We start from the raw sequence: 16,876 nt of genomic DNA, 5'->3' as shown, positions 1-16,876 counted from the left end.
CTTTTAGGAACCGGGGGGTGTTTCACAAAGATTTAAGTATGACTTAGGTCGCACTTAAACACTGTTAAATGTCGACGCGTACATGAATTGCAACGCGCAATCTTATTGATCAATACTCGGTAGTGCGCGTCCTCTTGGCATGATCTGACCAATGCTGTCATGCATTTTATACTGCGCGCAACTAGACATTTAACCCTAAATAGACTGGGCTATTTCGACACCTAAGAAGACTGGGGGGGGGGGGCTGATTCAGCCCCCCCCCCCTTATGATCTCGGCCGTCGATCGCGCAATCGCGACAAAAATTGGCACACGTGTTACCCATGGCATTATCTACAAAACTATAACATCAAATTCTGCAAAAAATCTCATGTTTCATTAATTATGCTAGTTTATGCGTAAAATCATAAGTTTGCTCTAATTAATAAAATAATGCCCCAGAAATGCTAATTTTTGTTTCACGTACTCTAGATAAGCATCTGATCAAATTGATTTTTAAAAAAATTCAAAATCGCATTTATTTTCTTATGTATTCTATTGTTTTCTAAATTTCTTATGTATTTCTTTGTTTTTCGACTTTTTGTTTTTTCAATGGAAATTGTCGGGGACTTTATTTTGAGTAATTTTGGGTCTGCACGCACTTACGAAATGTTGCGTAATTTCGAAACCGCGTACCCGGGGGTCACGATTTTGGTCTCAAAAGTTGCGCGAGACTTGAAAGTAAAAAGTCAGCGAGCGACGCGGTCAAAAAATTTTGCGCGGCGGATTTATTGCGAAAAATGTCGAGGGGGGGTGATTCAGCCCACCCCCCAGTCTGTGCGACTCTAAGTCACACTTAAAACTTTGTGAAACACCCCGCGGGTGTGACATGATTTTGCAGCGTCATGCACTCTTCGGTAAATTGCCAACTCTTCCACTCACCAAATAGTCTACTTTCATTTCGTCTAATGCCATTCAGTCCATGAGCATTTCGTCTAACAACCATGTAGTCCAATCATCACTTCGTCTAATCACCATTTCGTCTTATAACCGGTTGGTCTAATATTCATGTTATTTTCATTCATTTTGCACAATTAATACTTAGTCCAATTAGATGTTGTTTGAAGGTTTGCATGGTGGCATGTACAATTGCTGATGTGGTTTATGGTACACCATGTGGAGTGTTATAGAAACAGTGGATAGAAGAAGAGAAGTGGATAGGCGAGAAAGTGGAGATTTGAGAGTAGAGTATTCTTTCTTGAAAATAGTCCTTGAAAGGACTGTAAACCAGAAGGAATGTTGAGTGAGAACAGCTTGAGTAGTAGAGCTGATGAGGAGATGCTGGCTTGAGTCGGCGAGTAGAGATGATGAGTAGTAGAGAGACTCGACGTTTCGGACAGGTTGACTGTCCGTCTTCAGGAGACCAAATTAGACCAAATGCAATATGGACTAAACGGCTATTGGATCAACCGGTTATTAGGCGAAATAGTGAGTGGACGAAATTGCAATTAGATCATGTGGATAATGAAGGCCTACAAATGGATGGTAGGCCAAATGATAGGAGACGATTTGGGAATTGGACGGACTGGAAATAACCCGACGCTTCTAACCTTATAAAGGGAATCATTATCCTTGCTTAGCGGATATTGGATGAAATCGTCATTTTTGTTTTGGAGTTATGACGTCATCATCATGAAATGGTTTTCCGTAGGCCCTGCACAACATTGTAGGGGCATTGGACACGACCCCCCCCCCTCCAAAGATAAATTAAATAGATAAATAAGTAAGTAACAAATAAATATATGAATAATAAATCAATGAAAATGAGAAGTATAACCGACCAATAAAAAAGGCGCCATTAGGGAAAGAAAAAGCAGTAAAATAAATTTGTTGATTAATATGTCTTATCTACCACCAAGAAATGATTTTATTATAAAAAAAAATTCGCACGCGCTCTTCCCTCACTTGCAACTCTTTTGATTTTTTTTATATTTGTTTATAGATTTTGAACAATGCACTACTCTGTACCCCAACAAAATTGTTGGCTGGTTATACCGATATGTTTTCTGTCTACTTCTGAAACTTCAAGGTTACTAAAGTTTGTTGCGGTTTTGTTTCTTCCTTTGTTTTCTGTTCAATACATTTTTTCTTCCTTTTGTTTCTCTGTCTGGCTCGGCGCACTGAAATCGATAGCCCAGTTATTTTTTCAATCGACGAATGTGTATTGGCGGCGGAAGCCAACAAATTTAGGGGGAGTCCATCTGAAATTTTGTGATGGACACAGGTAAAAAATTGGACAAGCCAAAAAAAGGGTTATCAACCTAAATTTTAGGAGGGGCTAACCAAGATTATTTGACAAGCCAAAGAAAAAAAAAGGTCATCAACCCAAATTTTAGGGGGGACCACTCAAGTTTCAGGGGGTCCACGTCAATTAAGGGGGAGACGCAGGAAAAAAAAATTGACAAGCAAAAAAAAAAACGAAAAAAAGCTATCAACACAAAATTTAGGGGGGGGGTCCCCCACCGAAAATTTAAGGGGGAAACGTCCCCCCATCCCCCCCCCCTTCCGCTGCCTATGCGAATGTGCACCTCATCCTAAAATAGCTCCGACATCATGATGAGAGATTAGGTCTCGATTTCAACTTCTCATTTTGATTGTTGTATATTATACAACAACATTATTTGCAAAGCAATTATTAATTACTTTGCAAATCACGAGTCATCCCGATCGCTCAAGCATTGAAATCGATTTAAAATCGATATCCAAATCAATAGGCATGCAGTAATCTTTCTCAATCGAATGTGCACCTCGTCTGATAATAGCTCCGAAATCATAACGAATAATTAGGTCTCGATTTTACCTTTTCATTTTGATTGTTGTATGATTACTTTGCAAATCATTTTCACAACTCACCCCAATCGCTCTAGCTAAACTTTTATCAAGGAAACTACTGATCGAAATTTGGTATTCGAGATCCTATTAAGGCACCAGACTGAAACATAATCGATAAAATGGTAAGTTACAACAAGTTTACTAGAATAAACAATTTTCTTTCCCATAATGATAATATTAATATGCTTATGATAGCGCATATCACTGTCAAATGCCTCCCAATTCGCTTATTGGAATGATTGGATATTAGTATAATGGTATTCTGGAACACTGTCATAGATTTTGTACACTATTTTCTTTGAAATTGAGAAATTATTACTTTAGTCTTTCTTTTTTTTAATCTCTCTTTGTATTTATTTTTTTTTCGTTCATTCTTTCTTTTATGCTTTCTTTCCTTTTTTAATTTTCTTTCTTTCTCTTTCTGTATTTCTTTCTTCCTTCCTTTTTTTTCCTTTCTTTATTACATGCATGCATTCATTCATTCATTTTTCTTTCTTTCTGTCTGTTTTTTCTTTTCTTATTTCTTCCTTTATTTCTTTTCCCCCTTTATTTCTTTCTTTATTCATGCATTCATTCATTTTTATTTATTTATTTCTTCCTTCTTTTTTTCTATTAACAGTATTTCTTTTTGATTTTTATTTTCAACAATTGAGACTATCAATCTCACTGGATTATTTTGCTCAGGAAAATTTATATTTTAATCTAAATGCAAAACCTGATTCGATATCTAGGCTTTTAAGATGAACCACTCTGTGTGTGTGTGTGTTTGAGTTTTGTCAGACGTGTATCAATCAGATATGATTATTTACGTCTGGGACCGACCTTTAACGTCACCATCCGAAAGACGTGACCAGGGCTCGAACCTCTGCATCAATTTGCAACTTCCCCACAGCTTGGATTACAGGCGCACGCCACAACGCCCACGATTCGACAGATATTATGTAAATATAGGATATAATTATGTAGTTATGAGGCCTATTCTTATTTCTTTTTTTTTTCAGATACGAATTTCTTTTTATTGTTTTGTTTGCTGTCTTGGTCGTTGTAGGTCTGATTTATTTAAGAAATGAAGTAGCATTTCAATTCAAATTTAATTTCTTATATATTTTTTTCTGTCATCACGATTAAGAGGCAAAATCCTGTTTCGATTTCTTTAAATGTACTGACTTAACTACATCAATTCTGATGATAAAATTTTCTTTTTTAATCGGTAATATTAATTTCACAGTATAAACTTCGGCATCAAAACAATATGAATTTGTGAAGATCTGTTCCTCTTCTATAATGAATATGCCATAACGCAATCACATAAAACGGACAAGAATCAAACAAAAAATGATAATGATGATTAAAAAGTGATAGCTTTCATTTCCGCAAAACCAAAATCGTTATTTTATTTTGTTCTTATACTTTTTTTGGTTTTTGTGATGTATGAATACCACAATCCCACTTCCGTCTTACGTGTGTAAAAGGTAACGGATCTATTTGTGAATCCCGAGATAATTTGGAAATTCCAAATTTTTAACGTCTATGACAGGGGCGGAAATGTTTCCCAGAAATTTTGACAAGCAAACAAACAAAAAAAAGGTTATCAACCCAAAAGTAAGGTCATCTAGTCCTAATATATATATTTTTTTATTTTGAATAATGAAGTTGTTACCATCATAAAAGACCAGAAATAGAGGGGGACATTTGATATTATGTCCCTCCCACTAGTTTGAGTAGGGGGACACGTTCCCCCTGCCCCCCCCCCAGCCTGTCCCCTGGGATTTCCGCCCATGGTCTATGACAGTACGTGTCATTGTCATGATTCTATAACTTCCCCCATTCGCCAGTGTTTAACTCTTAATTGTTCAGTTTTTTTAAACGATCTTATCTTTTCCGTAGGAACGCTCCGTGAAGTCAGAGGAAAACAATGGTAAAGTAGCATTTAAAGGGGAAATTCACCCTGACAAAAAGCTTATTGTAAAAATAGCAGCAAAAATAATCAAAAATATTGCCGAAGGTTTGAGAAAAATTCATCAAATAATAGAAAAAGTTATTAAAAATTTTGATTATTTGATTGGTGACGTCATATGCGAGCAGCATTCCTACATAGCGAATAGTCATATTAGGTTTTTTTATTTGTTGAATTGTGTTCCTTAAGTCTAAGATTATGTTATATATATTTTATTATGTTTTGCAGTATTTTCGACCTTGTCATGTTATATTTATCATACTTATGTTGTGAAACGGAAATCAATAAAATCAAATCAAATGGTAAAAAATAAAAAAATGTCATTTTCTCAGAAAATTGAAAATGGTTTTCACTGTACCTTTTGTATATCAATAGACAAATCATTTAACACCCGATCATGAATAGAAAACAAAATTAAGTCATCAGGAACCATACACAATTTGAAATTCATACATTTTATATTACATAACATATGGAGCAGCCGCTCGTTTATGACGTCACAAATCCAAAACTTTGAACTCTAATAACTTTCTTACTCTTAAACGGATTTTCCTCAAACCTTCACCAACATTTTTCTTTCTGCTATTTTTACAATAGAGGTTTCTTCAGGGTGAACTAAAGGTCAAGTCCACCCAAGAAAAAATGTTGAATTGAATAAATAGAGAAGTATCAAACTAGAACAACACTGACAAATTTCATCCAAATCGGATATGAAATAAAAGTTATGACATTTTAAAGATTTGCTTATTCTTCACAAATGAAAATGATATGCACAGCTCAGTAACATACAAATTAGACAGACGATGATATCCCTCACTCAATATCTATATTTTATTGTTGAATATTATACAATCATTTATTTGTTTACATGCAGATTTGACAATAAGGACCAAATTGATTGAACCATATGGTATATCAAACAATGCTCATTCCACATGTCGCGAAACGGGCTAATAGGATTATGAAGTGTATTGTACAATGTTGTAGATCTGGATGTGATATGTGCATAGGCGTATCCCCCCTAAATTTGAGTTGGGGGACGATCCCCCCTAAGTTTTTGTTGATAAACTTTTTTTCTTTCTTTTTTTTGCTTGTAACTGTAGTTTCCTGCGTTCCCCTAACGTTTTTGGTTGATATTCGTTTTTTTGTTTGTTTTTTTGCTTGTCAAAAAAATTTGTGGTCCCCCTCTAAAATTTTTGGCTTCCGCCGCCAGTGGATACGTGAAGGAAAGATTGTTGACAAAGCCCAAGCAATAGTCGGTGATCACTCCCATCCATTTAACAAGAAATACAAACTACTTCGTAGTGGAAGAAGGTGGGAATCAGTCAAGGCAAGAACAAGTCGTTACGGAAATTCTTTTATTCCTTTCTCAATTCGTCTTATGAACCATTAAATAGAGAACAAGTCACCTAATTGCAGAATTACATTTACCCTTCAATATTGCCATCTATGTCTCCTCTTTAATACAATAACTGCCACAAATTTAAAGAGTAATGATAGTTGTAGTAATAAAACTAATGAAAATAATAATAATAGTAATGATATGATAATGATATAACAGCAATTATACTGATTACAATAATAGTATCGACAACACGGTCAATGTAGAGTTGTGAATTTTTATGTGTGAATTATGCTTCAAGTTTATGACCTAATACTTTTACTCATCTAACAGTTTTAAAATGATGATAATTACACTGATTATGCCTACTTGTTGTTCTTATTTTAACAATGATCTCTTTTTATTCTTTTAATACGCCAATATTTTGTATTTGTCTCTCCCTGATTATGTGTAATTCCTTCTGTGTTGTAATTTGTATATTTGCATGTAAACAAAATGTATTTCTATCAAGTTGAACAATAAAACAGTACATATATGAATGATATATAAATGTTCAGGGAGGGATTACTAATTGCTTTACTCGACAATGAGAATATAAGTACAATATTTCATATTTCATATAATGCAATAAAAAGAAATAGTGAGTGTTTGACGTCATCAGTCTCCTCATTTGCATACCGACCAGGATGTGCATATAACTGTTTTGTGAAATTAAGAGAAACTTTCAAATGTCGTAACTTTCTTATTCTATAGGCCTATCCGATTTTGACTGAATTTGTCAGTGTTATGCTTGGTGGATTTTTTGTATCTTTTTATTCAAATCAATTTTTTTGCTGGGGTGGACGAGTCCTTTAGTGGTTTCTCATTCATGTCGGTTTAATAAATTTCAATTAAATGAACAGTGTGAATATTTTGGTGACTAGACTTCTCTTACTCTCATCGATGCTATACTGTAATTGTACTGAACATAATAACCAATAATATAATAACACGTGAATGTCTAATATTTAAGATAATAACGATGAAATTCCATCCAAAACAACTGATGAAGTAGATAACACCTCACTCACATATTGGTGGAAATCTCATATTGGTGGGGACATCCCCCCCCCCGGGATTTCCACCTGTGCACCCCCCGCACACACACAAAACAGATTCGCTGCTCGAAGGTAATACATGAAGACTTTCTAATGTTTCAATGTAAAACTTTATTTACAATAAAAAAATTACAGATTAGAAGAAGAAGAAGAAAGAAGTAGAAGAATAAGAAAAAACAAGGAGGAGAAGAAGAAGAAGAAGGAGAAGAAGAAGAAAGAGGAGGAGAAAAGGAAGAAGAAGAAGAGGAGGATTAGGACGACGACGACGATGAAGATTATGTAGTAGCAGCAGCATCCAGTTGATAGTGTTTGTTTCATTCTAGAGGTAGCAACAACTAAGGCCATACATCTTGTAGTTCATTTTTTGTCTCTCTCTACCCAGGGCTAGAAAATATCTTCTCGCTTTTTGCCAATGAATCAACCGGAGAGATAGGAGTTGATGACGTCAACAGAGCATTGAGGTCATGTGGATTCTTACCAACAGAAGAAGAAATTATAGACATGATCCATGAAGTTACGGGAAATAAAGGTATTTACACATTCGTGCGATTATTGTGTTTCAATAATTTTATTTTTTTCTTTTCACTAAGGAGTAAAGGACGTCATTTGTATACGTTCGGTATTTCGTATTCCCATTATAATCAATTTACTTGTAGCAAATGACAATTTTATTTGTTGGAGTGCATTTCGGTTATGCCTTTTTTATCAATTTTGTTTGTATTATCATTATTCTATTATTATTATTATTATTATCATTACTACTACTACTACTACTACTACTACTACTACTACTACTACTACTACTACTACTACTACTACTTCCACTACTACTATCATCATCACCATCATCCTCATATCACCATAACCATCATCACTATCATCAACATCATCGTCATCATCAGGCATCATCATCTTCATCATCATCTTCATCATCATTATCTTCATCAACCTCATCATCATCAGGCATCATCATCTTCATAATCATCATTAACATGTATTATCATTATTATATTATTATTATTATTACTACTACTATTATTACTACTATCATCATCCTCATATCACCATAACCATCATCATTATCTTCATCAACCTCATCATCATCAGGCATCATCATCTCCATAATCATCATTAACATCATCGCCATCGCCATCATCAGGCATCATCATCATCACCACCATTTTCATTTCTTGCAGTAGTGGCATCAATGACATCCTTTTATTCTTCTTTCCTTACAATTTTCAGAGAAAACTTCCCTGACCTACTCAGACTTTTTATCACTTATGAAGGAGGAGGATTCCGAGCCCGACCTGAAAGACATGTTCAAGGTTTTCGACAAGCATAACAGGGGAACCATCAGGTCAGTTACCCGTAGAGGGCGTCAACAACTCTGCTTCTGGAAAGTGTGTGTGGAGGAGGAGGGGGGCATGTGGGCTGGTAATAGTTAAAGCAATGATGAAATTATAACGATATCATGATAATTGTTATACTGAGAAAATGAATACTGCAATACTATATATAGCCAATTTACCAGCACATGCACAAGTCATATATAATATATAGAATTACCACATTTAAAAAGATAAAAAGAAACAAGTCCCACAAAACGTTATATTTGTTTTTTACCCCCGAGAATGCTTCACATATATTTTGTAAGGGACGTTTGATTCTGTAAGTTCCGTTAAAGTTTCGAAAATGATTTCCACAGATCCTTCTTCTCACTTGAACGTAGCGTGTACGTTTTAAACGTCCATTTTAGACTGTTAACAAGTGGTACTGGACGTCATAAAACCGGTTAGGTATCGATTTGAAAATATTATGGTTGCTTGGGCTCTTCCTAGCTCCTACGTTTAATACGGACTTGGGATTTTTTTAATAGACCCTTTAAAGGGCATACGAACCAACAGCCTTAATAACACGACCGGCCACTGGTCAGAATCATTACCCATAATGCAACATACGGAGCAGTGTATTCATGTAGTCTTGCGATATAGACTCAGTCGAATGATAACAGATTTATATCACAATAATTATGTTACCAAGCAGCAAAACAGATTCTTTTCCTGGCAAAAACATCTTAAGGCCATCGCACACCGAATTACGACTGTTCGAGATCCGATTTTGGAACAAATCGCATTTGGCTAATTTTTTGAAAATGTTAATTGAATATGTCATTTTATTTGAGGGTTGATTTAATTGAAATAATACTAGTATAACCATTTTGTAAGCCTTTATTTTGGAGTAAAGCTTAGCCAAATTAGTTTCAAATCGTAGCCACTCTTACGTTTTATTTCAAAATGGAATAGCAGACCAATCGCAAGGTGTGTTGTCGCCTTTGGAGTCTGAGTCTACACTAATAAAATTTGAGGGTAATTCGTCCTCGATTTATAACACACAGTCAACGATGGACAACACGCTTTACAAAAAAAGTGCTGACTAAAAACCTTTTTTTACACCCCCCCCCCCTCCCTCCCAAACTCAAACTCCCATTTTAACCAGTAGTGCATCGGATCTACAGGAGGTCTTGGTCGATTTCGGAATCAAAGCGAACGACCGCGACGTCGACGAGATGATCGAAGAGGTCGATGAAGATCTGAACGGACACATCACGTATTCAGGTAATTTAATCACGCGTCTAAGTTTCCCCACAGTGTGGTCACAGTGTGGTACACAATATGAAACCACCTTCACACTGTTACATTTGAGCATTTGAACAATGTGAATCACATATCCACATAGTCGGCCATGTGAACACACTGTGAACAGTCACACTGTTGAAGTGTCCACAGTGTGAAAATATCTTCACACTGTTAGAATGCTCAAATTCAACAGTCTTTTGAAATTTAATCACGCGTCTAGGTTTCCCCACAGTGTGGTCACAGTGTGGAACACAATATGAAATCACCTTCACACTGTTACATTTGAGCATTTGAACAATGTGAATCACATATCCAGATAGTCGGCCATGTGAACACGCTGTGAACAATCACACTATTGAAGTGTCTACAGTGTGAAAATATCTTCACACTGTTAGAATGCTCAAATTCAACAGTCTTTTGAAATTTAATCACGCGTCTAGGTTTCCCCACAGTGTGGTCACAGTGTGGAACACAATATGAAATCACCTTCACACTGTTACATTTGAGCATTTGAACAATGTGAATCACATATCCAGATAGTCGGCCATGTGAACACGCTGTGAACAATCACACTATTGAAGTGTCTACAGTGTGAAAATATCTTCACACTGTTAGAATGCTCAAATTCAACAGTCTTTTGAAATTTAATCACGCGTCTAGGTTTCCCCACAGTGTGGTCACAGTGTGGAACACAATATGAAATCACCTTCACACTGTTACATTTGAGCATTTGAACAATGTGAATCACATATCCAGATAGTCGGCCATGTGAACACACTGTGAACAGTCACACTGTTGAAGTGTCCACAGTGTGAAAATATCTTCACACTGTTAGAATGCTCAAATTCAACAGTCTTTTGAAATTTAATCACGCGTCTAGGTTTCCCCACAGTGTGGAACACAATATGAAATCACCTTCACACTGTTACATTTGAGCATTTGAACAATGTGAATCACATATCCACATAGTCGGCCATGTGAACACGCTGTGAACAGTCACACTATTGAAGTGTCTACAGTGTGAAAATATCTTCACACTGTTAGAATGCTCAAATTCAACAGTCTTTTGAAATTTAATCACGCGTCTAGGTTTCCCCACAGTGTGGAACACAATATGAAACCACCTTCACACTGTTACATTTGAGCATTTGAACAATGTGAATCACATATCCAGATAGTCGGCCATGTGAACACACTGTGAACAGTCACACTGTTGAAGTGTCCACAGTGTGAAAATATCTTCACACCGTTAGAATGCTCAAATTCAACAGTCTTTTGAAATTTAATCACGCGTCTAGGTTTCCCCACAGTGTGGTCACAGTGTGGAACACAATATGAAATCACCTTCACACTGTTACATTTGAGCATTTGAACAATGTGAATCACATATCCAGATAGTCGGCCATGTGAACACACTGTGAACAGTCACACTGTTGAAGTGTCCACAGTGTGAAAATATCTTCACACCGTTAGAATGCTCAAATTCAACAGTCTTTTGAAATTTAATCACGCGTCTAGGTTTCCCCACAGTGTGGTCAGTGTTGAACACAATATGAAATCACCTTCACACTATTGAAATTGAGCATTTGAACAATGTGAATCACATATCCAGATAGTCGGCCATGTGAACACACTGTGAACAGTCACACTGTTGAAGTGTCCACAGTGTGAAAATATCTTCACACTGTTAGAATGCTCAAATTCAACAGTCTTTTGAAATTTAATCACGCGTCTAGGTTTCCCCACAGTGTGGAACACAATATGAAATCACCTTCACACTGTTACATTTGAGCATTTGAACAATGTGAATCACATATCCAGATAGTCGGCCATGTGAACACACTGTGAACAGTCACACTGTTGAAGTGTCCACAGTGTGAAAATATTTTCACACTGTTGAATTTGAGCATTTTAAACAGTCTTTTGAAATTTAATCACGCGTCTAGGTTTCCCCACAGTGTGGAACACAATATGAAACCACCTTCACACTGTTACATTTGAGCATTTCAACAGTGTGAATCACATAATATGTGATTCACACTCACGCGTCTAGGTTTCCCCACAGTGTGGAACACAATATGAAATCACCTTCACACTGTTACATTTGAGCATTTGAACAATGTGAATCACATATCCAGATAGTCGGCCATGTGAACACGCTGTGAACAGTCACACTTTTGAAGTGTCCACAGTGTGAAAATATCTTCACACTGTTGAATTTGAGCATTTTAAACAGTCTTTTGAAATTTAATCACCCGTCTAGGTTTTTCCACAGTGTGGAACACAATATGAAATCACCTTCACACTGTTACATTTGAGCATTTGAACAATGTGAATCACATATCCAGATAGTCGGCCATGTGAACACGCTGTGAACAGTCACACTATTGAAGTGTCTACAGTGTGAAAATATCTTCACACTGTTAGAATGCTCAAATTCAACAGTCTTTTGAAATTTAATCACGCGTCTAGGTTTCCCCACAGTGTGGAACACAATATGAAACCACCTTCACACTGTTACATTTGAGCATTTGAACAATGTGAATCACATATCCAGATAGTCGGCCATGTGAACACACTGTGAACAGTCACACTGTTGAAGTGTCCACAGTGTGAAAATATGTTCACGATGTGAACACAGTGTGAACAGACTGTGTGACACTTTGTTCTATCCGTCATGACCATGGAAATATACTCCCATAAATCACCCAACATTCCTATGACTTTCAAAAACATTTCCAAATGAATCTTACTCTTTGTGGACCCCTTTGAACTTGCTAAAACGCTTCCAAATCATTTAGACGCCATGGCCTGTATTCTGAAGTCGGGTTTAACTTAAACCCAGGTTTAAAATTGTGGTTGAAGTATGGACAGCCAATTGTTACATAATCAGTCACAGTATCATACTCTGTTCATTCGGCTCTCAAATAATTATAATTGTGTCAGAAGTATAAACAGATGATTGTCTTCCCAATCGATGAATCAGGAAAGAGCGCAGTACAGTAAACATATTAAGAAACATACAACTTGATACAAAATTTAAATACGCTTGGCCTCCCATACTTAAACCTGAGTTTAAGTTCCCATACTTAAACCTGAGTTTAAGTTAAACCCGACTTCAGAACACGGGAACATGGGGAACAAGTCCTTTCTTCTCCTATAGACTATATAGCGAGAGCATTTGGAAAGTCCTGAAAATGTCTTCATATTTTATAGATTTTCTTGGAAAGTGTTTAAACGTAATGAAAAAAGTCTAAAGGATATGAAACATGTAAAACAGACGTTGCGAAAACATTTAAAATTCTTTGGACTTTTCGTAATTATCTTGAACGTTGTGAATATGTTATAAAATCCTTTAGGTGTTTAAAAAAGCCTTTGAACGTTTTAAAAACGTTTTGTTTGTTGGAATATAAGAAAAGCATATTAAAGCCGAAGACATTCCCTATATTATACTAAATGCTGAAGTTAACCAAAGTGTATAAATTTGCACTGTTTACCCGTCGCCCTTCCCGGAAAATGGGCGATTCATTAAACACTTTTGAATAGATCAAAATTACAACGCCATCAAGACAGAGATGTCTAAAGACAAGATCTTAGAGATGTAATTAATATCATTTCATTATTGCCGCAATCTCACATCTAACTACTTTTCAAAATCAATGCTTATATATTTATCAATTAACCTTTACTTTAATTCAGTTTCAATTTATTTCAATTATGCCATTAACCCAATGCAATTATTAATGCATCAATGATTATAGTTACCTTTGCAATTATTAATGAATTTGCATTTTAATCATACCATCGGGTATTTTTATTCAACAATATTTGCGGTTTTTAATTATTATTCATTTCAATGATATGTATTCCATTTTTAATATATTGATTTTTTGTAAATATATGTAAATGCATCACAATTCGGCTTAGCCGCTATGATGTATGAGTTTTACCAAATAAACCATTTATCTATCTATCTATCTACCTAGCAATCTATCTATCTACCTACCTGCCTATCTATCTATCTATCTATCTGTCTGTCTGTCTGTCTATCTATCTATCTATCTATATATCTATCTACATCTTTTGTCCATATAAGCAGTTTGTTTAATAGAAAATGACCAATGTGAAATTTGCCTGGCTATTTTGTATTGTAAAGTATTATGAACAAAAGATGTCGACTTCAAGTCCCACCCCCCCCCCCCCCCTAGATCTCTCGTATCGTCCAACCGGTTCATTTCCAATTCGTCTAGTGCCAATTTGTCCGATTGCCAATTCGTCTACTATCATTTGGTCTACCATCAGTTCGTCCACTCACCATTTTCGTCTAATAACCAGTTTGTATAATAGCCATTTAGTCCATATAACATTCGGTCTAATTGAAATAAATGGTAATTTGTGCAAAATGAATGAAAATGAAATAGACATTAGACCAACTGGTTATGAGACGAAATGGGCATAGGAAATTAGACGAAGTGATAATTGGACCAAATGTGATGGACGGAATGGCATTAGACTAAATGAAAGTAGACCATGTGATGAGTGGACGAGTTGTCAGAAGACGAATTGGCAGTTTATCGTCCTATCACCTTCAATATCTCTCTCCCTTCTCTCTCCCTGCCCCCTCTCATCTTCCCTCTCTCCCGTATTCTGAACTCGGGTTTAAATTAAACCCTTGTTTAAAGTTGTGGTATAACTATGGAGATCCAATCGGAGCAGAAATCCCTAACAGTACACATTCTATACATCAAGTTCAGCTCATATGACACCAGAATTGTTCATGATTGTCTGGGAATATTAAGTGATGTATTTTTCTTCATTATGAAAGCAGAAGGAAACAAAATACTAAACATAAAAAATACAAACAGAATTTTGAACTTTTGCAATTTTAGCAGAGTTAGACCGACTTCAGAATAATTGCCGAGTCTGAGTTTCTCTCCTCTCAGTCAATCTCCGTTTTTCTTTCTTCCTCTCAACCTCCACCCCCCCCTCTCTCTCTCCTTGTCCTTGTATTTCCCCTTTATCTTTCTCTGCTAATATCCCTTTTCCTCTATCGCTCGACCCCCTTTATTTTACTCGTTTTACTCCCCTTCTCTCTCTCTCTCCCACTCTCTTTCCGTTTCTGTTTGTGGTAACTCCCGTAGGAACTCGACAGGACAGCATTTTGCTCGTAAACGCCAAGCTGGTATATAACCAGTTACCTCGGAAACATTTTACGTCTAGGTTAATCAGTCATAGTGGCTGACGTTATAGAAGACAGATGTCACTCTCGGGCCTTTTTATTAAAGTGGAGACAATGGCAGAGTTGGGATTCGAGCCCACAACCTTGCGATTATGATCGTATCGTCAGCAAATTAGAGAAAAGATAAGATATTGCTATAACGTTTGGCAAGTCATTATAAAAGAAACAATAAGGGTCCTAGTACTGATCCTTGAGGAACACCAAGTAATATGTCTGCACGGCACCACGGGGGATTGGCCTGGAAAGGTCTTTGGCCTTTGCCAATCCCATACATCCACTGCATGTTGGTTCTACTCTTTCTATTTGTAATTATATTGATTTGTTTATGTATTGATTGTTTCTTATTGTTCATTTAATATTGTATGCTGTATATTTTTAATGGATGTGAATAAAGTGAATTGAATTGAATTCCAATGCTCTAACCACTGGAGCCCACACGACCAGTGGTCCCTAACCCTTCTCACGCCAATCGTCATCTCATCCATTCTAATTAAATGTCTTCTCTCTCCCCCTTATTTTTGTATTTCTACAGAATTCGAGAGGATCGTGACATCCCCATGAAACGTTCTTTACATTCAAGTGAAATCAATTGATAAGAAATAATAATAATCACAAAAATTACATAAGAAAATTTGCTCTTTTTCACAATTATGAAATCGTGTCTGTTTCTGTGTGGTACACTTTACAAACACTGAGTAAAATGTTACCCAACATCGGGTAATTTTTTTTTACCCGATTTTTTTTCAACGCAACACTGCGTAAAATTTACAAAATATTACCCAACATGCATGTCCCATTTTACCCAATATTGGATAAAGCTTTGTTTTACAGTGTTCACTTCAGAGGATGCAAGCATCATCATAACTTCACCGTAGATGGCGTTGTTGCTGTTGCAGGGCGACAGGTAAAATTTCATGATTGTGAAAAAGAGATTTATTAATGAAATTAATGTCATCACACCAATCTGCTGAACTGTTTCATAGAACTATTTACCAAAATGTCAAATGCAGAACGAAAAATCAAGGACAAATCATGAATTCAATTAAGAGGTTATGATAATACTGTGTATAATTCAGAATAAAGATATAGGCCTACGAGTAAAATGTTAACTTAAAAAAATGGTTGAAAAAATAATTATTTTAATTTAGAATAATCAATCATTTCGTTTTACATCTGCTCATGCGCAATTTTGTTTCCTCTTCAATAATGAAGCTCTTCTCAATAGGTTGAATATTTCGAAAGAAACTGTCACAGGAATTCGAAAAAAAAATGTTACAATAATGTATAGAGTAAATAAGTACTGAAGGATTTTTGAATTCCACATCAGAGAAGTATTGAAACAACGCCAGTTTGGAATCAAACCGATGCTGTTTTAATACTAATTGGTGTTGTATAAACACATTTCTGGTGTTAGACCAAAACGAAACTGGTGTTGTTTAACACTTCTCTGGTGCGGACATATATAGATTCCGGGCTGGTGTTAAATCAACACCGGAGTTTTTGCAGTGTACCAAAATGCCTACAGAAGTCAACCAAAAGCAAATTAAATCATCGAAGACAGAAACCTTCAAACTGATTATTTTTCACCTTAAACAGCAAAAACTGTGGTGTTAACCGGTGTACATAGAGGACCACACCAGTTCTTTTACACCGGTGTTAAATTGGTGGTGTTAGTTTTACACCTATAGGTGTTATTACAACACCTTTGGTTGTTACATTTTTCACTCTTTGGT

The 16,876-nt window shown here is 36.0% G+C and overlaps 1 protein-coding gene across 1 annotated transcript; it reads left to right on the top strand.

Moving 5' to 3' along the window:
- Positions 1 to 2,639: 2,639 nt before the first annotated feature.
- Positions 2,640 to 15,729, top strand: LOC121417427 (calmodulin-2/4-like). The gene is made up of 6 exons (XM_041611135.1): positions 2,640 to 2,991; positions 4,757 to 4,787; positions 7,648 to 7,794; positions 8,511 to 8,625; positions 9,768 to 9,883; positions 15,676 to 15,729. The coding sequence occupies exons 1-6, from the start codon at positions 2,989 to 2,991 to the stop codon at positions 15,702 to 15,704; spliced, it is 441 nt and encodes a 146-aa protein (XP_041467069.1). The 5' UTR covers positions 2,640 to 2,988; the 3' UTR covers positions 15,705 to 15,729.
- Positions 15,730 to 16,876: the final 1,147 nt, after the last annotated feature.

The sequence above is a fragment of the Lytechinus variegatus genome, chromosome 6, assembly GCF_018143015.1.
Source record: "Lytechinus variegatus isolate NC3 chromosome 6, Lvar_3.0, whole genome shotgun sequence".
Classification (NCBI taxonomy): Eukaryota; Metazoa; Echinodermata; class Echinoidea; order Temnopleuroida; family Toxopneustidae; genus Lytechinus; species Lytechinus variegatus.
Note: the sequence above shows the minus strand (reverse complement) of the source record. Positions and strands in the feature narration are given on the sequence as shown.

Excerpts from the sequence above, each read along its gene's own strand:
- LOC121417427 (XM_041611135.1), top strand. Across the intron at positions 4,788-7,647 it reads GAAGTCAGAGGAAAACAATG|GGCTAGAAAATATCTTCTCG; the intron begins GTAAAGTAGCAT and ends CTCTCTACCCAG. Across the intron at positions 8,626-9,767 it reads CATAACAGGGGAACCATCAG|TGCATCGGATCTACAGGAGG; the intron begins GTCAGTTACCCG and ends TTTAACCAGTAG.